The 25,561-nt window shown below is 41.1% G+C and overlaps 1 protein-coding gene across 1 annotated transcript in view; it reads left to right on the top strand.

Annotated features, from left to right (window-relative positions):
* The window catches only part of MCCC1 (methylcrotonoyl-CoA carboxylase 1), a 72,908-nt gene extending 52,327 nt beyond the window's left edge, over positions 1-20,581 (top strand). The window contains exons 13-19 of the mRNA XM_008070684.2: positions 918-1,134; positions 3,934-4,020; positions 9,086-9,135; positions 13,783-13,920; positions 15,100-15,207; positions 18,484-18,555; positions 20,230-20,581. Coding sequence (XP_008068875.2) covers positions 918-1,134; positions 3,934-4,020; positions 9,086-9,135; positions 13,783-13,920; positions 15,100-15,207; positions 18,484-18,555; positions 20,230-20,358 — 801 coding nt within the window. The 3' untranslated portion in view covers positions 20,359-20,581. The remainder of the gene's footprint in view (positions 1-917; positions 1,135-3,933; positions 4,021-9,085; positions 9,136-13,782; positions 13,921-15,099; positions 15,208-18,483; positions 18,556-20,229) is intronic.
* Positions 20,582-25,561: the final 4,980 nt, after the last annotated feature.

The following is a 25,561-nucleotide window of genomic DNA, read 5'->3' as shown; positions in this document are numbered from 1 at the left end:
CTCTGTCACCCAGACTGGAGTGCAGTGGCCGCTCCCGGCCACCGCAACCTTGACCTGCTGGGCTCCGGCGATCCTTCCACCTCAGCCTTCCAAGTAGCTGGAATTACAGGCATGCGCTACCACGCCCAGCTGATTTTTTGATTTATTATGGAGATGAGGTTTTTTTATTGTAGAGACGAGGTCTCGCCAAGTTGCATAGGCTGGTCTCGAACCCCTGGGTTGAGGCAATCCTCTCACCTTGGCCTTCCAAAGTGCAGGGATTACAGGCATGACCCACCTCATTCAGGTTAGATGGCTGTTAAATGAATGAAGGAATGGATGAATGAAATTAATGAGCCTAAGTCTTAGATTTTTACTTTTGATCCTGTTTATGGGTGGATTTGAGTTCATTTTATACCTTTCTAAATTTTTATGTCAGTGGATACAATTTGGGTTTTAGTGTTGAAAGAACACTCTTTTTGAGGTCATTTAGTCCTGTCCCCTCCCCAGTACAGCAACCCTGCCTACTGTTTGCCCTCTTCCTATTTGGCAGGAGTTTTCTGAGTGCCAGGTCTTCAATATCTTGCAAATGAATTTGCATTTCTTAACATTTACTACTTTCCTAACCTGACTCAGTTAAATGTCCCTATACTACTTATTGCAGTGCCATTTCCTACATTCTCTTTATCACATTAATATGTGATTTTAAGTGTAAAGTCCAGATGTATATAGTGGTGGATTTGGTGATAGTTACATGGCTTTTCATTTGTTTTGCTTTTTTCCGAGTTGTCCTATTTTCACATGGTGCCATAGTAGGTTTTTTAATATTTCCTAAGCCTTGTCCTCAGTAGAAAATACTTAGAAAAAAAGAGCAGACGTTTTTCTGAATACATTGTATTCCCCACTCAGTAGGAATGGGGGCTTTTGTCTCTTCCTAGATTGTTGGGCTGCACACGAACATTGACTTTTTACTCAACCTGTCTGGCCACCCAGAGTTTGAAGCTGGGCACGTGCACACTGGTTTCATCCCTCAACACCACAAAGAGCTGTTGCCCAGTCGGAAGGCTGCAGCCAGAGAGTTTTTATGCCAGGCAGCTCTGGGCCTCATCCTCAAGGAGAAAGCTATGACCGATGGTTTCACACTTCAGACACATGGTACGGAATACTTTTCTGTTGTCTGCTTGTCAAGTCTTATGAATGATCATCGAACATGCTTTTCTTTCTTCATGCCACTCTTGCCCTCCCTTTTCTTCTCTCAGTGACTGACACCTTTCTCTTTATTTATTTTGAGTCTCACTCTGTTTCTCACTCTGTTTCTCAGGCTGGAGTGCAGGGGCTCCATCATGGCTCACTGCAATCTCCTGGGCTCAGGCAATCTTTCAGCCTCAGCCTTCTGAGTAGCTGGGACTACTAGCATGTGCCACCATGCCCAGCTGATTTTTTTATCTTTTGCAGAGATGAGGTCTCATTATGTTGCCCAGGCTGGTCTTGAACTCTTGGGCTCAAGTGATCCTCCTGCCTTGGCCTCTCAGAATGCTGGGATTACAGGCATGAGCCACCGCACCTGGCCAACACCATTGCTTTTAGATGTGTTTTTTAGTATGAAGGAGAGTTCTTCACATATGAACATAACCATAAATACGAATTAGTTACCCATTGAATGTAGTTTAACTCATCACATTATAGAAATAGGTTTCTTTCAACTAATTTTTCACAAATCCCATGCCAGTTTCTTGTGGCTACTTTTGTTTGCCACTCCCCATGGCTTACTTTGTTGTATCCTCTGACGTGCAGCAACTCCCTTTGTTCCAGAATCTAAAGACAGCACAGTGGAGACTCTTAGAGTATCTTGGGTTACCCATGGTTTATTGTTGAGTTACTCCTTTATCTGTTTTCACCTATGATTAAATTCTGTCTAACTAGAGGCTTAGGTACTACACAATGTCATAAGAGTCTGAGCATAGACATGACTAAGGCAGGGATTCCTTCACATGCCTGTCTCAATGTCCCCACTAAGTTGTTGCCTCCCCTCTTCCTAACACCACAGAAAACTGGAAATTCATTGCCTCATCAGGTAGCTTATAGTTCCAATCATCTCTCCTTCCTTTCGAATAGATCCAAAATCTGATCTCTTCCAAGCATACGAGGTCCGACAATTAGGTTCACAAACCATCCTAGAAAATGTGCTACATGCCTCATTAATGCATATCACTATGGTCACCTTGAAAGTGCTCTCCTTGGGATTCTGTGCACCGATGCCAGCACCCAGTTCACCTATCAAAGCAATTTTGGGACTCTTTTTCTGTAATGGCCGTCAGAGCAATCATCATTATTTGTTGAGGTCTGAAAATTAAGTTTGCAAACCTGCCACTATGCACTTACATTGGCAGCACTGTACAAATAACTGTATAAGAACACCCTCCCTACTCACCTGATCTGTCTCCCAATGACCTTTTTCTTTACCCAAACATAAAGGAAATATTGAAAGGAAGACATTTGATGACATTCAGGACATCAAAGGTGGTACAATGATGGCTGTGATGGCTACTCCAGAAAAAGAGTTCCAAAATTGCTTTGATGTGTGGACTAGGCAGCTTCCCAAGGGGAGTACTTTGCAGGCAGCTGTAGTGATATTTAGCAATGAGGTATGTAGCACTTTTTCTAGAATAAGTTTGTGAACTTAATTGACAGACCTTATACTCTATAGTATTTACTTAGGTTAACTCTGACCTTTGGAGCAAACAGAATCTTAAAGATCTGTAATCTATCTCTTACTATTATTAGGAGTATTATATGACCCTTTACAGGTTGAGCATTCCAAATCCCCAAATCCAAAATCTAAAATACTCCAAAGTCCAAAACTTTTTGAGCACCGACAGAACACTCAAAGGAAATGCTTGTTGTAGCATTTCAGATTTCAAATTTTTGTATTAGGGTTGCTGATCCAATAAATATAATGCAGGTATTCCAAAATCTGAAGAAAAAATATAAAATTCAAAACACTTATGCCCCAGGCATTTCAGATAAGGCATTCAAGAACCTGTATTATAAGATCCTATAACTAGAATCCTTAATTTCTCGATTCATTCAAGATAGTTAACATTGGAAGCTTAAAATATAAAATACTGTAAAAGCTTAAAACTACATCTTTAGGAGATTTATGTTCTACTCTCATTTTGTCCTTTTACACTGAGTGAAAATGCATCTGAATATGTCCCATGTTGTATTCCTGAGCCTGAACTTAACATTTTTAGAATGGAGTATCCGATTACTATTACGTTCCTTTTTACACTTTTACTGGTGCAGGTATGAGCTTCAGAACAAAGTGCTTCAGTTTAGTTATGCTATAGTCACACACCTGTAGGGACTGGACCAGTCAAAAGAGTCAAAAAGGTCAAATGAAAGAGGCTTAGGTCACCAGAGGATGAGAGTTTAGGTTGCACTTAGGTTCAAGAGAAGCTGGAATTTTTTCATATGAAATTTCCTAGGATGTAAATAAAAGTATCTGTTTAAATTTAAAACAATGAGAAGAACAAAGAAAATGTATTAGATCTGCCAGTTTAGGACTTGTGTTTTATCTTTTAGGTTTTTTTTTTTTTGAGTTGGAGTCTCACTCTGTCACCCAGACTGGAGTGCAGTGGCTGCTCCTGGCCACCGCAGCCTCGACCTGCTGGGCTCCGGCGATCCTTCTGCCTCCGCCTTCCAAGTAGCTGGAACTACAAGCGCGTGCTACCACGCCCAGCTAATTTTTTGAATTATTGTAGAGATGAGGTCTCACCAAGTTGCCCAGGCGGGTCTCGAACCTGCGGGCTCAGGCAATCCATTTACCTCAGCCTCCAAAGCGCGGGATTACAGGCTGAGCCACCAAGACCAGCTTATCTTTTGTTTTGTACGTTATAAATTTAGTAGGTTTGATATTTATAAATTTGTTATTGAATTTTAAATTTTTTCTAGATCAGTTCTCCCCATTTACATCTAGCAGTGGAAGAAGACTGAATATGGCTTATACCAGAAACATGACTCTTAGAGATGGTAAAAAAGGTAAGAAATGTTTTATTGAAAGAGAAATGTGAGTCATACAAATGTATCATGTTAACTTGAAAAAGAGGATTCACCCTGGTCAATTACATTTTTTTTCAAATGTCTAGCCTAAACATTGGAAGGAAATGCAACAAAATAATAGAATTGATTGGCTTTGGGTAGTAGAGTTAATAGTATTCACTTTTCTTTTTTATACTTTAAAAATATTTTATAAATATTATAAAAATATGTCCTAAAACACACATAGCAAAACAGCTGAAATAAAATTTACCAAAATATGTGAGGGTATTAGGTTTTGAGGTAATCTCTTTTTCCTCAATTTTTTTAACTTTGCCTTTCAGTTTTTCTGCAGAAAGAGTGTAGTATTTTAAATAAGAAAAACAATATGCAAAACTATGGCAGAGAGGCAGGATGACCCACTGCTCAGGCAATGTTTTGGGTGTTTCAGGTGGAAGTGGGTCACTAAAGAGCTATAATTTATGAAGTGCCTTATCACATGCAAATTTGTATCTTCCTAACAACTTAAGGAGGGAGAGGCACTGTTATACCCACCTATGGATAATGACAGCATGGATGATGTGGCACAGAAGTTAAGTAACTTACTGGAGGCTAGTAAGTGGCAGAGCCAGGATTGATACCTCCTCTTTTTGACATTGACTCCCATGCTATTTCCACAACTTTTCTAGTAGAAAATTGATTTTTTATTGCAAACTCATTTAAGTAGGCTCAAGTAAGGGACTGATTTATTTTAACTGAATAGTTAAATAATAAGAGGAGGCTGACACCTAAGCCTGAACGCAGTTTATAAATTTATGCCTGGAATGACGTACCAGAAGGATCAGAAGCCTGCAATCCCTGGTAACTGCTTCCCTTATGCTGAAGGATAGTTTGCATGGGAAGGCAGATGGGCACAGTCAGAGCTGAGAATACTGGATAACCTTGAATGTGAGATATCATTGAACTATGACAGCGCCATTACAAAAATGTGCTTCCCAGGCAGAGCAGAATCCTCTTGCCAGCTGATCACAGTCCTCTCTTCTCTGGACAGAGGAAAGTCTTCTCTACTTCAGCGCTATGAGGACATCCACTCACCTAGTAACAAATTCTTCATACAAGTTGATTGGATCACAGCCTAGATAGCCATTACCTTAAGTGCTTTGGGTATGTTGCTAAACCTTTATAAAGAAAGCTTGCAAACATCCTTTATATGGTAGCATTCTGCAAATGGTTAAACCATTCACTTATGCTGATGTGTTTGCTCGTTTCAGCCTAAAAAACAGCCACCAAAATCTGGGAGTATCTTACTCTAGACTTCTATATGCCAAGTACAAGTGTCAAAAGCAAGCCGGGCTCAGTGGCTCAGCCTGTAATCCCGTGCCTTGGGAGGCTGAGGTGAGTGGATTGCCTGAGCCCGCGGGTTCAAGACCCGCCTGGGCAACTTGGTGAGACCTCATCTCTACAATAAGTCAAAGAATTAGCCGGGCGTGGTAGCGCGTGCCTGTAGTTCCAGCTACTTGGAAGGCTGAGGCGGAAGGATTGCCGGAGCCCAGCAGGTCGAGGCTGTCGTGGCCGGGAGCAGCCGCTGCACTCCAGTCTGGGCGAAGAGTGAAACTCCGACTCAAAAAAAAAAAAAAGTACATAATTAAAAGGCCAATGTGATTGCTATTCACTTTACACCCTTTCGGAAGTACTCTATGAAAGAAACCCAGGTCTGTGTATAACAACTTTCAGAAATGTTATATAGGTGAGTCTCTAGAAGATGCTAACCAGCAGTGACTAAATAGAAGCCTGAAGGACCAGAAGCATTTATAAAGTTAAAGTAGAACCAGGTTGTAGTGATTTCAGTGAGAATAACCAAATTTTTTTTTTTAGTCAGTATCTTACTCTGTCACCCAGGCTGGAGTGCAGTGGCACGCTCACAGTCAGCACAGCCTTGACTTGCTGGACTCAAGCAATCCTTCTGCCTCAGCCTTCCAAGTAGCTGGAACTACAGGTGTGCTCCACCATGCCCTGCTAATTTTTAGAGTTATTGTAGAGATGAGGTCTCACCAGGTTGCCCAGGCTGGTCTCAAACCCCTGAACTCAAGCAATCCTCTCACCCTGGCCTCCCACAGTGCTGGGATTACAGGTGTGAGCCACTGTGCCCAGCTTGGCCAAATATCTTAAACATGAAAGACTTGAAAATATTCTTACTTTATTAGTAGTTGCCATGTTTCACAGAACCCTGCCCAGCCCTCAATAATAATAATAGCTAAGATTTATTAGCGTTTGGTATATCTAATACATGTTAAATACTTACCAAATATTGTTTAATTTCCATTTTGCATTTTCAGTACAGGCCTATGAGATTGATATTACTAGTGTCAACTTTATAAATTATAAAGCTCTCTGAGCCAAGACCAAGGCCAATTTTTCAAAAGTAATTGTGGAGCCAGGATTTGAACCCTCTCCAGGGTGCATGTGCTTACCTAACACTGCACCATGCTAAACCTTCATTCCTTGTTGAATGAATAAGAGGATCTTCAAGATTCTCTTGTGGAGGTTAGGGAGAAACATTTCAGTGGCCCTATAATAATATTTTAAAAGTACTAATCATTTGAGCCTTCAGTGAGTCATAATCTATAGGCTCTACTTCTAATCCTAATCCTCTTGCTTTTACCACCACATCTGCAGTTGCTTCTTCCACTAAAGTCTCGAACCCCTCAAAGTCATCCAGGAGGGTTACAATCGACTTTTTCCAAACTGTTACTGTTGATAATTTTACCTCCTCCCATGAATCACAAATGTTCTTAATGGCATTTAGAAGGTTTTCAATTTACTTTGCCCAGATCCATTAAAAGAATCACAATCTATGGCAGCTATAGCCTTACAGAGTGTATTTCTTAAAAAATAAGACGTGAAAGTCAAAATTACACTTGGATCTATGGATTGCAGAATGAATATTGTGTGAGACATAAAAACAACACTAATCTTCTCATGCATCTTCATCAGAGCTCTTGGGTGACTGTGCATTGTCAATGAACAGTCATATTTTAAAAGGAAACTTTTTTTCTGAGCAGTAAATCTCAACAGTGATCTGTTAAATATATGATAAATCATGCTGTAAGCAGATATGCTGTCATCCATGCTTTGTTAAAGAGCCCAAGCAAGAATAGGTTTAGCATAATTCTTAAGGCTCTAAGATGTTTCATATGGTAAATAAGCATTGGCTTCAACTTAAAATTACCAGCTGCATTAGCCTCTAGTGAGAGAGTTGGCCTATCTTTTGAAACTTTGAAGCCAAACATTGACTTCTCCTCTCTAGCTATGAAGCTCCTAGGTGGCATCTTTTTTTTTGAGTTCGAGTCTCACCCCATTGCCCAGGCTGGAGTACAGTAGCATGCTCACAACCACCGCAGCCTCGACCTGCTGAGCGGAGATTCTTCCACCTCAGCCTTACAAGTAGCTGGAACTACAGGCATGCGCTACCATACCTGGTTAATTTTTTGATTTATTGTAGAGATGAGGTCTCACCAAGTTGCCCAGGCTGGTCTTGAACCCGTGGGCTCAGGCAATCCTCCCAACTCGGCCTCCCAAAGTGGGCAGTTTCTTTTAATAGAAAACGGTTTTATCTGCACTGAAAAGTCTATAATTTAGTGTAGCTACCTTTATCAATTACTTTAGCTCAACCTTCTGGGTCACTTGCTGCAGCTTCTATATCAGCATTTGCTAATGTGCGTTTGTGTGTCACAGAGACAGCTTCTTTCCTTAAACCTCATGAACTAGCCTCTGCCAACTTCAGATGTCTTTTCTGCCGTTTCCTCACTTCTCTCAGCTGTCATTAAATTGAAGACAGGGCCTTGCTCTGTAGTAGGGTTAAGGGAATGTTGTGGCTGGTTTGGTCTTCTTTCCAGACCACTCAGACTTTCTCCATATCAAAAATAAAGCTGTTTTACTTTCTTATCATGTATGTGTTTGCTGGAGTAGTGTTTTTAACTTCCTTCAAGAACTTTTCTTTTGCATTTATGACTTGGCTGTTTGGTACAAGAGGCCTAGCTTTTGGCCTGCTTTAGCTTTTGACACACCTTCCTCATTAAGCTTAATCATTTCTAGCTTTTGACTTAAAGTAAGCAACATGGGATGCTTCTTCCCACTTGAGCACTCAGGGGCCATTGTAGCGTTATTAACTGGCTTAATTTTGATATTGTTGCACCTAAGAGAATAGGGAGGCCTGAGGAGAGGGGGAGAGAGATGGGGATGGCTGGTCAGTGGGGCAGTCGGAACATAAGCAGCCTTGATTGATGAAGCTCACCATATTGTATGGGTGTGGTTTGTGGCACCCCAAAACAATTGTCGACTTAATATCACAGATCGCCATAACAGACACAATAACGGCGAAAAACTTTAAAATATTGTAAGAATTACCAAAATGTGACAGAGAGACACAAAGTAAGTGTGTGCTTTTGGAAAAATGGTGCCAGTAGATTTGCTTGACACTGGGTTGCCACAAACCTTCAGTTTGTATGAAAAAGAAACATAATATCTGTGGGGTGCAATCAAATGAAGTGCAGTAAAACAAGGTGTGCCTATAACATGAACAATTTCTTATGTTTTTGTAGTCTTACAGTTTATAGAGCACGTTCACATTTATTTATTGTTACACTCATTTAATGGCTCAGAAAATCGAGGCTTGGAGATTTAGTGACTTAGTCAAGATCACAGAGATGATCAGATGGCAGATTTCAGTTTTAAATGAAAGCATCTCTTTACCAAATTTGTTGTATTTTCTGCTATAGCACTGCAGCCTTTTTTGTTGAGGGAAAAATATCTAAAATATCCTTCTGCCTTAAAATATCTAAAACTCTATCTTAAAAAAGAAAAGTTTGAAATTCACCCATATAGACACCTGCCTGACATGTTTTTCTAAAGAAAAAAACCCCTGTATTTCCAGGAAGTTAAAATATGTTGATATCCCTTAAATAGTTGGTTTTCTTTAGGTTGAAAGTGAGATTTTTTTTATATCTCAGTTATTGAATAAATGAATGTCTTCTAATTTTTCTTCCTTTGTATTCCTTTTTTCATAAAGATGTAGCCATAGCTGTAACATATAATCGTGATGGGTCTTACAGCATGCAGGTAAGCTATGCTAGTTTTGTTCTGCACTTTAGGACTAAACCTAATTTCTTTTATACTAGGTAGGGTCTTTTTTCACTCTCTTGTTTGTCTTAAGCCTTTGACTATTATGACTGCAGTTAGGAGAACGTCATATGCTTTTATTTCAGACCCAATTTGGGGAAATTACCCCCTGTATAGTTTCTGATTGTTTACTTAGTTGGCTGTCATTCACTTAAGAAAAAAAATTGGCAAAGAGTAAGAGCTTCAGATCAGACACTAACAACCCCTAAAGTATGGTGAATGTGTTTATATCAAAAGCAGTAGTTCTCAAATTTGAGGTCTCAGGAATTTTATGTACTTTTTTTTGAGTCAGAGTCTGTCCGCCAGACTAGAGTGCAGGACTTGCTGGGCTCAGGAGATCCTTCGGCCTCAGTCTTCCAAGTAGCTGGAACTATAGGCGTGCGCCACCACGCCAGGCTAATTTTATGATTTATTGTAGAGACGAGATCTCGCCATGTTGCTCAGGCTGGTCTTGAACCCCTGAGCTCAGGCAATCCTCTTGCCCCCGCCTCCCAAAGTGCTGGGATAACAGACTTGAACCACCACCGCACCTGGTGGAACTTGATATACTTTTTAAAAATTTTGAGTATCTGCTGCCAAAAACTTTTGTGGTAGTCACATCTATTGATATTTACTATTTAGAAAATTTAACTGAGAAAATTTTATCTTTCATCATTTTTAAATTGTGGTAAAATACAGATAACATAAAATTTACCATTTTAACCATTTTTCAATATATAGCTCAGACACATTAATACATTCAACTTGATATAAGTGGAATAATTTGGTATTTATCCTTTTGTGACTGGCTAATTTCACTTAGTACAGCGTCTTCAAGTTCTTCCATGTTGTGGCTTATATCAGAATGTCCTTCCTTTTTAAGACTGAAAAACATTCTGTTGTTATGTATACACCACATTTCTTTATCTGTTCCTTCATCAACAGACACTCAAGTTGTTTCTGCCTTTGGCTATTGTGAATAATGCTACTGTGCACATAGGAGTACAACTATTTCAAGACCCTATTTTCGATTCTTCTGGGGTATATATCCAGAAATGGAATTGCTAGATTATATAGTAATTCTGTTTTTAATTTTTTTGAGAAACCACCTTACTGTTTTTCATAGCAGCTACACCAAATCAGTGCATAAGGGTCCTTGCTACCTCTTATTATTTTCTGTATTTTGGTTTTTTTACAAAAGCTATCCTAATGTATGTGAAGTAGTATCTCATTTTGACTTTAACTTGCATTCCCATAGTGACTAATGATGTTGAGCAGTTTTTTATATACTTATTGCCCATTTGTATATCTTTGGAAAAATCTCTATTCGAGTTCTCTACCTTTTTCAAATTTAGTTGTTTTGATGTTGTTGTTGAGTTGTAGGATAAACTTAAGACTTAAAACCTAAGATTGTTTGGCCAGGCTCAGTGACTCAGCCTGTAATCCCAGCACTTTGGGAGGCCGAGGCGAGTGGGTTGCCTGAGCCCACAGGTTCAAGACCAGCCCGGGAAACGTGGCGAAACCTCATCTCTACAATAAATCAAAAATTAGCTGAGTGGGTAGCGCATGCCTGTAGTTCTGGCTACTTGGAAGGCTGTGGCGGAAGGATCTCTAGAGCCCAACAGGTCAACGCTGGGTTGGCCATGAGCGTGTGTGCCACTGCACTCCAGACTGGGCAACAGAATGAGACTCCAACTCAAAAAAAAAAACCCTAAGATTTTTCAAGTATCTGTTCTGTGAACCATCAGAGTGATAACATTATCACAGGTCCAGTAGCCTCTGGGAAATTCCATTGTATACTTGTACTGATGAGAGAATGAAGATAAAAAGGCAAATAGCCTCTTAGTCTTTTTAAGGAAATGGTTTGACTTTGTGAACCTCCCAAGGGATCTGATGACCCCAAGGGACCCACAGGTCACACCTTGAGAACCTCTAGTACAAGTTTTATGATAGCCCTCCATTAAAAAGTGCATCACTCTGGTGAAATGAAATGCCAAAAAGGTTGAAAGAACAATGTGGGGATTCAATCAAATTCCAATAGTAAGGTACAAATTCAAGGAATAGAATAAATATTATTTCTTTTCTTTCTTTTTGAGTTGGAGTCTCACTCTGTTGCCCAGACTGGAGTGCAGTGGCCGCTCCCGGCCACCGCAGCCTCGACCTGCTGGGCTCCGGCGATCCTTCCGCCTCAGCCTTCCCAGTAGCTGGAACTACAGGTGCGCGCTACCACGTCTGGCTAATTTTTGATTTATGGTAGAGATGAGGTCTCGCCAAGTTCCCCCGGTGGGTCTCGAACCCACGGTCTCAGGCAGTTCACTCACCTCAACCTCCCAAAGGCACGGGATTACAGGCTGAGCCACCGAGCCCGGCTTATTTATTTTCTTTTATAGAGACAGGGTCTCACTGTGTAGCCCAGGCTAGTCTCAACCTCCTGGCCTTAAGTGTTCCTCCCACCTTAGCCTTCCAAAGTGCTAGGATTACAGATGTAAGCCACCATGCCCGGCCCAGAATAAATCATTTTAAATATGTTTTCAAATTTAAGGGTTTTCAAATCCTACAAAATGAATTTATCAGTGATCTGTGTTAGACCTTTCAACACTTTGAGACACACTGGTTTTCTTTCTCTGAAATTCAGAGAAGCCATGGGAAGTCTACCTACTTTAGTATATGACAGTTGTAACTGACATTAGTGCCTCTGGTTTGGGATGATTTCTTTTCCTTTGGTGACTGATAAAGTAAATTGCTGAGTTTTTTTAATCTGTTCATGAAACTACATTTACAATTTTACTTTATTTTTTTGAGTCAGGGTCTTACTTTGTCACCCAGGCTGGAGTGCAGTGACACAATCACAGCTCACCACAGTGACACAATCATAGCTCACCACAGCCTGGGCTCAGGCTATCCTCCCTCTTCGACATCCTGAGTAGGTGGGACTACAGGTGTGTACCACCACACCTGGCTAATTTTTTTATTTTTTGTAGAGATGAGGTCTCGCTATGTTGCCCAGACTGGTCTCAAACTCCTGGGCTCAAGCAGTACACATACAATTTTAGACTGTGCATGAGTGAATCTTTAAACAAAACTGTTTCCAATCTAACCTTTATATCCTGAGAATTTCACAAACATTCAAATGCTTAGTAGGTTACAAAGCACAGTGTCATATTTAGCTAAGAGTAAATGACAGCCAATGTATTAATATTGCAGTGTAATCTCTTTCACCCAATCCTACATAGTATGTTTGAAAAGAATAGTCACAAGACTTGTACATTAACATCATGGGAATTGAAATGAAGAATATTGATAGAAGATTTAAATAGGTCAGGTGTGGTGGCTCATGCCTGTAATCCCAGCACTTTGGGAGGCTGAGGCAAGAGGATTGCCTGGACCTGGGGCGGTTCGAGACCAGCCTGGGCAACTTGATGAGACCTCATCTCTACAATAAATCAAAAATTAGCTGGGCATGGTAGCGTGCGCCTGTAGTTCCAGCTACTTGGAAGGCTGAGGCAGAAGGATTGCCTGAGACCAGCAGGTCAAGACTGCAGTGGCCCTGAGTATGCCACTGCACTCCAGCATGAGCAACAGATTGAGACTCTGACTCAAAAGACAAAAACCAAAAAGAGATTAAATTGGCTTTTTGTGTGTAAACAAAATTTTCTCTTGAGTGTATATGTGGAAAAAATATCATTTAAAACAGAAAGGAGGCCAGGCGTGGCGACCCACAATTGTAATCTTGACACCTTGGGAGCCCGAGGCAGGAATATTGCTTGAGCCCAGGAGTTTGAGACCAGCTGGGCAACATATCAAGACCCAGTCTCCACTTAAACAGAAAAAAAAAAAAAGGTTCCATGTTCTTTCGGCAGCTTCCTTGAAATATGGTGTGAAATCTGTTGTTTGGTATGTGATCTCATAGAGTGAGAAAATTGCAGTCACTCTCTAGCGAATTTGTCTTCTTAAATCATAACTGAAACCCATGAATTGGATCTACACGTTGATGAAATAAAAGAAATACCATCTAATTCTGTGGCTCTGGCTTTTTTTATGCCTGAGTTGGTACAGAAAAACTAAATTTGACTTCACATACTCAGAAATGAATAAATATATGCAAATGAATATTAATAATTTTGCTTAACTTGATGTATATTTTTATTTCACATTTGTATGGCTCTCTCTGTATTCCTAAATGAATCTTTATCTGTCACATTAGGGTACTGTGAGTATGTTATACAACTAATTTTTTTCTTTTAATTCATTTGTTGTTTTTAAAAAATAATTTTAGCATTTTTATTTTATTTTTATTTTTTATTTTCTGTAGAGACAAGGTCTATGTTGCCCAGGCTGGTCTCAAACTCCTGGGCTCGAGGGATTTTCCTACCTTGACCTCCCAGAGTGCTGGGATTCCAGGCATGAACCACCATGTCTGGCCAGCTTACTGTTGTTTCTATCTGAAGTATTCTGGTTAGGAATCTTAGGGGGAAAGTTCCTACATGGCTTTTTTTTCCTTAAGAATTTTATATACTACCTTTGGAATGACTAATAGCAAAGAATTGATTCTGATTTTACTAATCCTGTAGCGTTGTTTGTTTACTTCTTATGTTTCTATTTTTTCAGATTGATGAGAAAACTTTCCAAGTTCTTGGTGATATGTACAGTGAGGGAGACTGCACTTACCTGAAATGTTCTATTAATGGAGTTGCTAGTAGAGCTAAGCTAATTATCCTGGAAAACACTGTTTACCTATTTTCCATGGTAATGTCTCTTCTTTACAATATCACTCTTAGGGTTTAGGGGAAAATTACTTGACCAGAGGCCTTACACTGAAAGAGTTTAGAAGGCTCCTGCTTCCTCTAACTTCCCCTCAGTTTCCCTCTCCACTCTGTGTTCTTTCCCAGATTCCTGCCTTCTATAGTTTCTCCTTCACCTTTTGTTCACACATGGTCTTCATTGACTTCTGAAGCAAATTTCCTTCCTCTTCTTGTCAGAGAGTCTCTCCCTACTCAGTGGGTGGCATTCTCTCAGGGCTTTGATGCCTGAACACTTTTCCCAAGCTCCATCCTTCTGACACTTGCAAGTCTGGTGATTTTGGAGGAGATGACCACTGGGAGGGGGAGCCTGTGGACCCAGTCTTCCTTGTGGGGAAAGGTGGAAGGTGGACAGCAGGAAGGTAAACATGCTGGTGGTGGTTTCTTGGCAGTCAGAGGATAGTGGAGGCAGGCTTGCTTGGTTGTGGTTAGGAGCCTGCTGCCTACTGGGCCTTCAACATTCTGCCTGGGTGGAAAGAGGAGGACGAATTATCAAATACCCTGGCCTCACAGTACCTTGTGATGAGATGTCGCTCATATTTTAGTAACTGAACTACTATATGTGGTAGCCTTGAGAGTTGAGGGTGGTCCCGCTTTACCAGTCATTCCTTTCCATAGTCACTCAAGCTATAACAATATGATGGCCAGGGCACTGTAGGGGAGCAGTGAGGAGCATACGTTCTGGAGTGCAAAGTTGCTTTCCTTCAGATCCTGGCCCTGCCACTTGGCAGCCAAGAGTCCTCAGGCAGCTAACCTCTCTGGCTGTGGTGATTGATGACATAATATATATAAATGTTAAGCAGGGTTCTTGGCAGAGACTAGGCACTCAGTAGTGGGGATGCTGCTAAGAATGGCTTCCAGATAGTGGCTGCCGTTATCTACAGTTACTGCGTGAATTCTTGGAATCCCCTGTGAGGCATGTATACCGTTACACCTTTATAATAGGAAACCAGGACTGAGTAGGGTTCAGTAACTTGCTCAAGATCATAAAGGTAGATTAAAACCTTGGTATTAAAGATGACTAATATTTAACAAATAGCTAGAAAGCAGTCATTATCTTAGATATATTAGTGAAAGAATGGTGATAGGATCTTGATTCCATTTTCTGTTTGTTTTCTGTTTTTAGGAAGGAAATGTTGAGATTGACATTCCAGTCCCCAAATACCTATCTTCTGTGAGCTCAGAAGGCACTCAAGGAGGTACCTTAGCGCCTATGACTGGAACCATTGAAAAGGTAACCATGTGACATCTGTAGAATGATGCTAAGTCCTAATAAATGGCTTTGTTGAATTTTGACACATATATATCCTTTTCCCTTTCTAAATCTTGCTCATGGGAGCACATCCATTTCAAGAAAACAACAGGATCTATTATATATTCAAATTTTGTATTACAGTTTTCAATGAAAATACCCATTACCTAATTTATGATAAAGATTGCTGGTTTTGAAGGTGGAAATTTACATCAAAGTACAAGTAATCTAAGTTGTCTTTTATTATTAAAATGGAGCACTCACCAAGAATTATTCAAAATGGCTAGGTATTTTTGTTGTTTTTTTCAAATGAAAGTATTTTTATATTTTTGAGAAAGAATCTCGCCATATTGCTCAGGCTGATCTTGAACTCGTGGCCTCAAGTGATCCTTCCACTTTGGCCTCCCAAAGTGCTGGAATTATAGGCATGAGCCACCATGCTTAGCCTCAAAAAGGCTGTTTTTAAATGTTAAATTTAACAGCAAGCCAGGAGCAGTGGCTCAAGCCTATAATCGCAGCACTTTGGGAGGCCAAGGCGAGAGGATTGCCTGAGCTCAGGGGTTGGAGACCAGCCTGGGCAAGTTGGTGAGACATTGTCTCTGCAGTAAATCAAAAAATAAGCCAGTTGTGGTAGCTTACACCTGTAGTCCCAGCTACTTGAAAGGCTGAGTTAGAAGGATCGACTGAGTCTAGTAAGTTGAAGCTGTGATGGCTATGAGCATGCCACTGCACTCCAGTCTGGGTGACAGAGTGAGATTCCAACTCAAAAAAAAAAAAAAATAGCAGCAAATAATTTCTTCATGAAATAATGACTTTTTTTCCAATGTGCATAATTGCATGTGTTAAAATAAAGTTTAAAAGGCTGGTATTATCGCTTCTCGGTCTTTTGGCCAAGATCAAGTGTAGTATATTAAGATCCATACTGTCCTAATCCATCAGGCTTCTATAGCAGAATACCATAGCCTGGGTGACTTTTAAACAATAGAAATTTATTTCTTACAGTGTTGGTTGCTGGGAAATCTAAGATCAGGGCATCAGCAGATTATTAGGTGTCTGGTGAGAGTCTGCTTCCTGGTTTCATAAACAACCATCTTTTCCCTGAATCCTCATGTGGTGGATGGAGCAAGCGACCTCCCTCTAGCCTCTTTTATAAGGACACTAATCCCATTCATGAAGGCAGAACCCTCATGACCTAATCACCTCCCAAAGGCCCCACCTCCAAATACTATCACTTTAGGGGTAGAAGTTCAACATATGAGCCAGGTGTGGTGGCTCACGCCTGTAATCGCAGCACTTTAGTAGGCTGAGGCAGGAGGATTGCTTGAGCCCAGGAGTTCAAGACCAGCCTAGGCAACATAGTGAGACCTCATCACTACAAAAAAAAATTTTTAATTTTAATTGATACATGCTTGTATTCCCAGCTACTTGGGAGGCTGAGGCAGAAAGATCACCTGAGCCCAGGAGGTCAAGGCTGCAGTGAGCTGTGATCGTGCCACTGCACTCCAGCCTGGGCACGACAAAGTGAGACTCTGGCTCAAAAAAAACCAAAAAACAAAAAAACCCAATTTCAGCGTATGAATTTTGGAGGAAAACACAAACCTGTAGACCATAGAACATGCTGTCATAACATCACAAGGTGATGTATTAGCAGTCTCCTTCTATATACTTGAATGCAGTAGAGTCTCCTTAAATATATTTGTCATAAAAATCCAACTATATATCTTTGTTGCCAAAAAAAAAAAGAAGAAAATAACTTTTTTTTTTGAGTCAGAGTCTTTGTCACCCAGGCTGAAGTGGAGTGGCATGCTCACAGCCACCGCAGCCTCAGCTCACTGGGCTCAGGCGATCCTTCCACCTCAGCCTTCCAAGTAGCTGGAACTACAGGCGTACACCTCCATGCTTGGCTAATTTTTTTGTTTATTGTAGAGATGAGGTCTCACCAAGTTGCCCAGGCTGGTCTTGAACCCCCGGGCCCAGGCAACCCTCTCGCCTCCGCCTCCTAAAGTGTTGGGATTACAGGCGTGCGCCACCACACCCAGCTGAAAATAACTATTTAAATAGTGTGGATAATTTCCCACTGTTTCCCTCTGGGAGATGAGCTAGGTAGCCTGACCTGGCTTTAGCTTGCTCAATTTCAGTTCTCAGGCCTCTCACGGTGTAGGCGTTCCGGCACTACCCTGATGGTCCTCACTGAGAGTTGCACATTTCCCCCATGGGCCCAGGCCCCTTCACCCAGGCCGTTGACGTCTTACAGCTATAGTAAAGCCTCGCCCAGGACGGGGTGACCTGCGGGGCTTTCAAGGGTGCTTCCTACTCCACAGATTTGGCTGTATGCCAACATCAGCACCTAACTCCACATTGATGTTTCCAGAAACTCCTTGGTGATCATGTTAATCAAAACAACACTGAGACCATAAGGGATCTATGAGTTTACTTATACATGGAAAAAGGAAAATAGACCTAGTTTCTGGGGTTGTTTAATTCTCTCATGTGAAGATTATCTAAACTCTCACTACACAGGCCTCACTACCCTAAGACCTCAAATACTATTTATCAGACAACCCCAAAACCAGAAAAACAGTCCAGACCCTCATCTTCACACCCTATCTGTGGTGGAGACATTTAAGTGTATTATTCCTTTTTGGTTGGTAATGTGTCTTATTTTTACATTCATGAAAATAAAAGGATACCAAGTATATAAAGCGTATTCATCTGATTCAAGCAAAACTAGGTGGTTTGATGCTCTGCATGTTGACATATCTACTCTATGGACCACAAAGGACCAGTGTTTTGGGGGTTTTTTTCCCTTTTAAAAAAATATTTTATGGCTGAGCGCAGTGGCTCAAGCCTGAAATCCCAGCACTTTGGGAGGCTGAGGTGTGAGGATTGCCTGAGCTTAGGGGATTGAGACCAGCCTGGGCAACTTGGTGAGACTGCATCTCTACAACAAATAAATTTAAAGAATAAACCGGGTATGTAGTTCCAGCTACTTGGAAGGCTGAGGTGAAAGGATCTCCTGAGCCCAGCAGGTCAAGGCTGTGATGGATGTGAGTGTGCCACTGCACTCCAGCCTGGGCAACAGAGTGAGAATCCAACTCAAAAATAAAATAAGTAAATAAATATTTTATTGTGTGTATTTGCATTTACAGAATGATGTTATGAGATACATATACATATTAAAACAGTTACTATGATAAAGCAGATTAGCATATATAAGACTGTGTTTTTAAATATGAACCTATCACACTGACTCTCTAGGTATTTGTCAAAGCTGGAGACAAAGTGAAAGCTGGGGATTCTCTGATGGTTATGATCGCCATGAAGATGGAAGTAGGTGAAATCACATGTTTAGTTGCTAAGTAAACTTTGGAACCCCGTGGATCTAATTGTTCTTTTGCCTTATTTTATCTTAATATCATCTTCAATATGAAGAGCCATTGGCTGACTAAGCATTAACTGTAGGAGAGAAAACCAAGCCATCCTTCTTGTAAATACATTTTCATTTTAATTTTGTGCAGTCGTTTTCTCATTTCTGATTCTGAAATTATCAATTATCAATCGCTTGGAATCAGGTAGTCCCCCAACTGAATGTTAACTGCTGGTGGTTTTTTTTTAATTAAAAAAAATTTATTGTAAAGATGTGGGGTACAAGTCAGGATTAGGTACATAAGTAGAGCAAGTGCAGGTGAAGTTTGGGCCCCAGCTGCTGGTGTTTTCTAAGGCTGAAGTTGAACATGCCAGTAATCAGTATCAAAGTGAAAATCTCAATCAAATTAGTTGTTTAGGTTATAAGATGGTTGAAAATTGTATGTCGGTTGTTGTTAGGCCTGGCTGAACTTTAGACAGTGTCCAACTTACAATGTAAAGAAAAATCTTAGGCCAGGCGTGGTGACTCACGCCTATAATCCCAGCACTTTGGGAGGCCAAGGTGAGAGGATTGCTTAAGCCCATGGGATTGAGACCAACCTGGGCAACTTGGTGAGACCCCATCTCTACAATAAATCAAAAAATTAGCTGGGCATGGTGGTATGTGTCTGTAGTTCCAGCTATTTGGAAGGCTGAGGCAGAAGGATTGCCTGAACCCTGCAGGTCAAGGCTGTGGTGGCCGTGAGCATGCCACTGCCCTACAGCCTGGGTGATAGAGTGAGACTCCTACTCAAAAAAAAAAAAGAAAGAAAAAACTTAGGATTTTTCACCTTTATGATGATGCAAGAGCCATACACGATCAGTATGCTGCTCAGTTTTCAGTGGGTTTATTTGGAACTACCCCATCAGAAGTCTAGGAGCACCTGTACAGTCACTTAGGGAGCTTTTAAAAACGACTCCCCAGAGGGTGAACTGGGGTCTCCAGGAGTAGAGTCCCAAGATCAATACTTTTAAAAGCTTCCCTTGGCCGGGCTCAGTGGCTCAAGCCTGTAATCCCAGCACTTTAGGAGGCCGAGGCAGGAGGATTGCTTGAGCCCACGGGTTCGAGAACAGCCCAGGCAACTTGGGAAGACCTCTTCTCTACAATAAATCAAAAAATTAGCTGTGCGTGGTAGCATGCGCCTGTAGATCCAGCTACTTGGAAGGCTGAGGCGGAAGGATCACCTGAGCCCAGCAGTTCGAAACTTCGGTGGCTGGGAGCGTGCCACTGCACTCCAGCCTGGGCAACAGAGTGAAACTCCAACTCAAAAAAAAAAAAGCTTTCCAGGTGTGATTCTAATGTGCAGCTCTAGTTAAGAACTACTAAATAGACCAGAAGTGTCCAGGCTTGTCCTTGAATGGGTCATCAGTGCGTCCTAATGCTGATTCCTCTCCCCCTAAGCACACCATAAAAATGTTCCCATTCTTTCTGTGCACTATTATGGGGAAAAAAAAGGTTGGATAGCACTGAGACTACAAAACATCCATACAATTGTCTACACTCTTCACTTTCCATCTCACTTTCTTAACTTGGTGTATATATATACTTAGTCCTTGTTGGTATTGCAACTATTGTTTGTCTGCCTTGTGTCTCTGCAGCATACCATAAAGGCTCCAAAGGATGGCACAATCAAGAAAGTGTTCTATGAAGAAGGTTCTCAGGCCAACCGACATACTCCTTTAGTTGAGTTTGGGGAGGAAGAATCTGACAAAAGGGAATCAGAATAACTCCAGCAAAGAAATGGCCAGTTAAGCAGTATCAATTTATTTCTGTGCCAAAAAGAAGTGCCTTCTGCTTTTCTTGGGTTCTTATAAACAGTTTTACTATGATTATATAATTGTGCTAAAACACTTTCATATTTGAGAATTATGTATTTGGGTCACAAATATAATAAATTGTCTCAAAATATTTAATACTAATAAAATCAAATTATGCTTTTTTTATTGGAAACTACTGTTTGTTTCTGCTCCAAATTTTATACAATGTAGTATCTTTTAGGAAGGGGAGTAGAAACTTGATCAAAAGAGGACTGGAAGAGAAAAGGTCATTAAACTAAATGAATTACTTCCCAGTTACAGTCATGGTGAAAATAGACAGTAATGTGTTTCAGAGACAGATGCCATAGGGTTAAACTCAACCAAGGTTTTGTGTCCCCAAAGATAACTTATATGGCAGTTTAAAAGCCTGGATGTTGTCTCTGGTCTTTGTGATTGGAAAGTTTCTATCTAGATTGCCTTTGCTTTTATTTTCTATGAGAGGGAATCCCGAAAAACCTGAAATTTATAAAAAATTGTGTATTTATTTATATATTTAAACTTAAGTCACCTTCAAAGCACTCTCTGATGCATTATACTTATCCAGACACTTTTTCCACTGCTCAAAACAAATTTTGAACTTGTCAATTTTGATGTCCTTTAGTACTTCTGCAGTTTTTTGTTTTGCCTCTTCCACATCAACAAAAACATTTTCCTTGAGGACTTTTTTCATCCAGGAAAACAAAAAAGTCACTCAGGATGAGATCAGGTGAATAGGGAAGGTGGGACATGGGGGGTCATGCCTTTTTTGGTCCCAAACTGCTGAACACTCAGCACATTATGGGAAGGTGCACTCGTTAATCACCTATCACGAAATGGGCAAACATGTTGAAAGAATCTCCCCCCAAAAGTTCACTGAAGCCAAACACAGCCTCTCACAAAACGCTAGCTGGTACACTGCTGCCACTGGGCTCCTAGAATACTTACCTGTTGAGGAAAGCCTGTACTACAAGTGCCTGCCCTCAAAAAGAGTAATTCTGAGTTTTTGGGGGGATTTCCCTTCATAAGCTTGTAAAATATATATATATATTATATGCTAGAATATATTAACATTTAATAATATAAGTTTGAAGGCGGGCACAGTGGCTCATGCCTATAATCCCAGCACTTAGGGGGGCTGATGCGAGAGGATTGCCCGAGCCCACAAGTTCAAGACCAGCCTGAGCAACTTGGTGAGACCTTTTCTCTACAGTAAATCAAAAAATTAGCCAGGCGTGGTGGTGTGTGCCTGTGGTTCCAACTACTTGGAAGGCTGAGGCGGAAAGATTGCCTGAGCCCAGCAGGTCGAGGCTGCGATGGCCGTGAGTGTATCACTGTCCTCCAACCTGGGCGGCAGAGTGACAGTTTGACTCAAAATAATAAGTTTGGGGTAAATTTGAAAAATACTTTGGGAGGCCGAGGTGAGTGAATTGCCTGAGGCCGCGGGTTCGAGACCCGCCTGGGCACTTGGCGAGACCTCATCTCTACAATAAATCAAAAAAAAATTAGCTGGGCGTGGTAGCACACACCTGTAGTTCCAGCTACTTGGAAGGCTGAGGCGGAAGGATCGCCAGAGCCTAGCAGGTTGAGGCTGCAGTAGAGGGAGCGTGCCACTGCACTCCAGTCTGGGCGACAGAGTGAAACTCCAACTCAAAAAAAAAAGAAAAATACAAATTTACAGAAAGAAACTAGAAAGCCTGACTCTGTTGAATACTTTTTTAAGAAACACTTTTTTGTTTGTTTTTGAGAGACAGCATCTCGCTGTGTCAACCAAGTTGTAGTGCAATGGCACAATCATAACTCGCTGCAGCCTCAAACTCCTAGTCTCAAGCAATCCTTCTGCCTCAGCCTCCCAAGTAGTCAGGACTATAGGCATGTGCCACCATGCCCAGCTGATTTTTTATTTTTTAATTTTCCATAGAGATAGGGTCTTACACTGTTACCCAGGCTGGTCTCAAACTCTTAGGCTCAAGCAATCCTTCCACTTCCCAAAGTGCCGGGAGTATAGGAATGAGCCACCATGCCCAGTCACATTTTTTATTATTATTAAAAAAAATCCTTAGAATTAAAAACTTCAGTTTTATGTCTTTACTTTTGCTTAGATTCTGTTACTGTTACTAACAGATGTGTGGCCCTCTGCATTTTTACATATTCTTGAAGTGTTAAATATTTGTTTAATTGAGTTCTTGCTGAATACATAAGACTGTGTTAAATGTTGTAGAAAATACTAAGAAACACAAAAGATGGTCTCTCTCTACTTTAAGACATCTCTGATTTCATTGGGAAAGTAAAACATAAAATCCTGTCTGCTAAGATTTGGATATGTCCCTCACATTTCATGTGTTGAAAATGTAATCCCAAAGTGGACGTGTTCATTGAAGGTGAAGCTTTGGAGAGGTAATTAGGATCAGATTAAGGTCATCAGAAGCCCCCATGATGGGACTGGTGACGTTATAAGATGGGGAGGACAGACCTGAGCACGCTCCTGCCCTCTTGCCATGGGGTGCTCTCCTGGTGCTCTCCACCAGGTCACGACGCGGCAGGAAGGCCCTCACCAGATGTAACCCCTCCATCTTGAACTTCCTAGCCTCCAGAACGACAAGAAATAAACACTTTATAAATTACCCAGTCTGTGGTATTATAGCAACACAAAACAGACTGACAATGCCAAAAGCTACATTATGTGGGAGAACATCAAATCCAAAATTAATTTATCTCCTGACTACCAAGGAAGCAATTTTACCATCAAAGTAGTGGTGAGAGAGGTACCATAATATTAAAGTTGGAAAAAATGCTAGGTTCTCAAATAATTCCGATTACACAGCTTAGTTAGAATGTCCATTTTTCTAATGAGGCAACAGGTAACTCTGTCTCCCAAGATGTGGGTGGAGGTGAAGACTGCTGTCATGACTGATACACACAGTAGGTATTTTAGGAGCTGGAGTGAGTGAGAGAGTTTTGTGGCAGGTGTGATCAGGGTAGTTTTCCTAAAGGAAGGAGAACCCAAGGGAGGTTGTGTAGGCTGGAAATGAAGAAGGAGCAGGGCTTCACTGTTGAAAATGAGCAAGATGCGTGCTAGGCCAAGGAGCAGACCTGCTCAGCTCAAGTGGGAAGTGCTTTTGTGGGAGAGAGAAGGTGTGGCATTTAACCTAGGGCCAGATTGTAACTGGCATGGACTGTCAGGCTGGGATTTTATCCTGCTAGTAGTGGCTACATTAAATCATTTTTTAGCTGGAAAAGCAATGATATCTGGGGACATTTTATCTGACTGTTGGAGTCCCTTTGAAAAACATTAGCATTATTTCACATAGTGGAACTTTTTTTTACCCTATAACCTAATATCTCACTTCTAGAAATACACATGTGCACCCAGGGTGTTCACAGCCCCATGACCCATAACGGCAACGCGTTGGAAACAATCAGAGTTGGTAGGAGAAAGTGTGGTTTGGGCACACTGTGGACTTACTATGTAGCAACAAAGTAATTTTATAACATCAACAGTGGATGAGTCTTGGAATCGTAATAGGCTGGACATGGTAGCTCATATCTTGATCGGCCCAGGGGACAGCTTCCAGCAGTCCTCCTGTTCGGCCTCCCAAAGTCTTTAGATTATAGGTGTGAGTCACTGTGCCTGGCCTCTTTTTAAAAACTGGAATTTAACATTTTCTTTTTTTTTTTTGATTTGACATTTGCTTTTTATTCCTATTCATGTTTTTTTTATTTTAAATTTTATTTTTAGTTTAATTATTATTATTTTTTGAGTTGGAGTCTCACTCTATCGCCCAGGCTGCATGGCACACTCACAGCCACTGCAGCCTCCACCTGCTGGGCTTAGGCTATCCTTCCGCCTCAGCCTTCCAAATAGCTGGAACTACAGGCACACGCCACCAAGCCCCGCTTATTTTTTTTAATTTATTATAGCGACGAGGTCTCGCCATGTTGGCCAGGCTGGTCTTGAACCACTGGACTCAGGCAATCTTTTCACCTTGGCCTTCCAAAGTGCTGGGATTACAGGCTTGAGTCACTGCACCTGGCCAGTATCTTAAAAAAAAGATGTGGGGTACAATTCAGAGTTAGGTATACAAATGTTCATCATGCAGGTACCCCCCCACCCGAAAAAAACTGGAATTTAAAAGTTTCAAAGATGGAAATTGTGATTAGCTCTGGGTATTAGGCAAGGAGTTGGGATGAGTGAATTATGTATAGCTTCTGCTAATTTTCTAGTTGTTGGGCTGGGTTGTTGGTTGGTTATATTCATGACAGAATGATGTTTCATAACTACCATGTGACAGCTAAACGTTTTATAATTCAAATAAGAATTTTTAAATATATTTGGAAAAATTTCATCTGGCAGCAGTGTGCACGCTGGATAGAGGAAGGAAAGCCTTGCGGCTAGGAAACCAGTTAGGAAGTAGTTCTTAACAGACACTTAGGCATGAGGTAATAAAGGGCTAGACCGTCTAACCAGAGTTCTTTAAACCGTATTTTTAGCAACAGAACTTTTTCTTTCCAAACAAAACTCACTCTGTTCAAAAGAGGGACAAGCAAAGGAGCCCTGATGAAAATTTCAGGTTGCTGTTTGCCACCTTCCGGAAATGCTGTTGTATCCTTCAATGGAACAAGGTCAAGTTCTCTATTTCATTGTTAAGTGTCTGTGTTGTGGGTATGTGTGTAGAGAATTTGAAGCCAGCTAGCCCAATTACCCACATATTGGGATCATCACCAGTCATGCTGTGTGAGCAGAGTTCTTTTGCACATGAATGCGTCTGTTTATTCTACAGACACTTATAGGGCATTTGCTGTATACCAGGGCCTCCAGAAACAGATGGTAAGAGACGATTTCTTTCCTTGCCCTATCAAATGAGAAACAGACTCCAACTGTATACAAAAATGTAAGATAATTACACTATGTAGTAAGTGGTATAATATACCTGCACTGGGTGCCATGGGGGGGTGGAGTGAAATGATAAATTCTGCTTTGAGTCAGGAAGCTGAGGGAGAAGCGGTGACATCTGAACTGGAATTTGAAGGATAGCCATTTGCCGGGTGGAGGAGGAAGGTGGCAAGTCCAGGCCATGGCAGGCAGAGGGACTCGTGAGGGCTGATAATAACAATAAGGCATGAAAACATATGATGT

Source organism: Carlito syrichta, unplaced genomic scaffold (genome assembly GCF_000164805.1).
Source record: "Carlito syrichta isolate Samal-C Ts95f unplaced genomic scaffold, Tarsius_syrichta-2.0.1 Scaffold313936, whole genome shotgun sequence".
NCBI lineage: Eukaryota > Metazoa > Chordata > Mammalia > Primates > Tarsiidae > Carlito > Carlito syrichta.
This window is presented reverse-complemented; position numbering and strand designations above follow the sequence as displayed.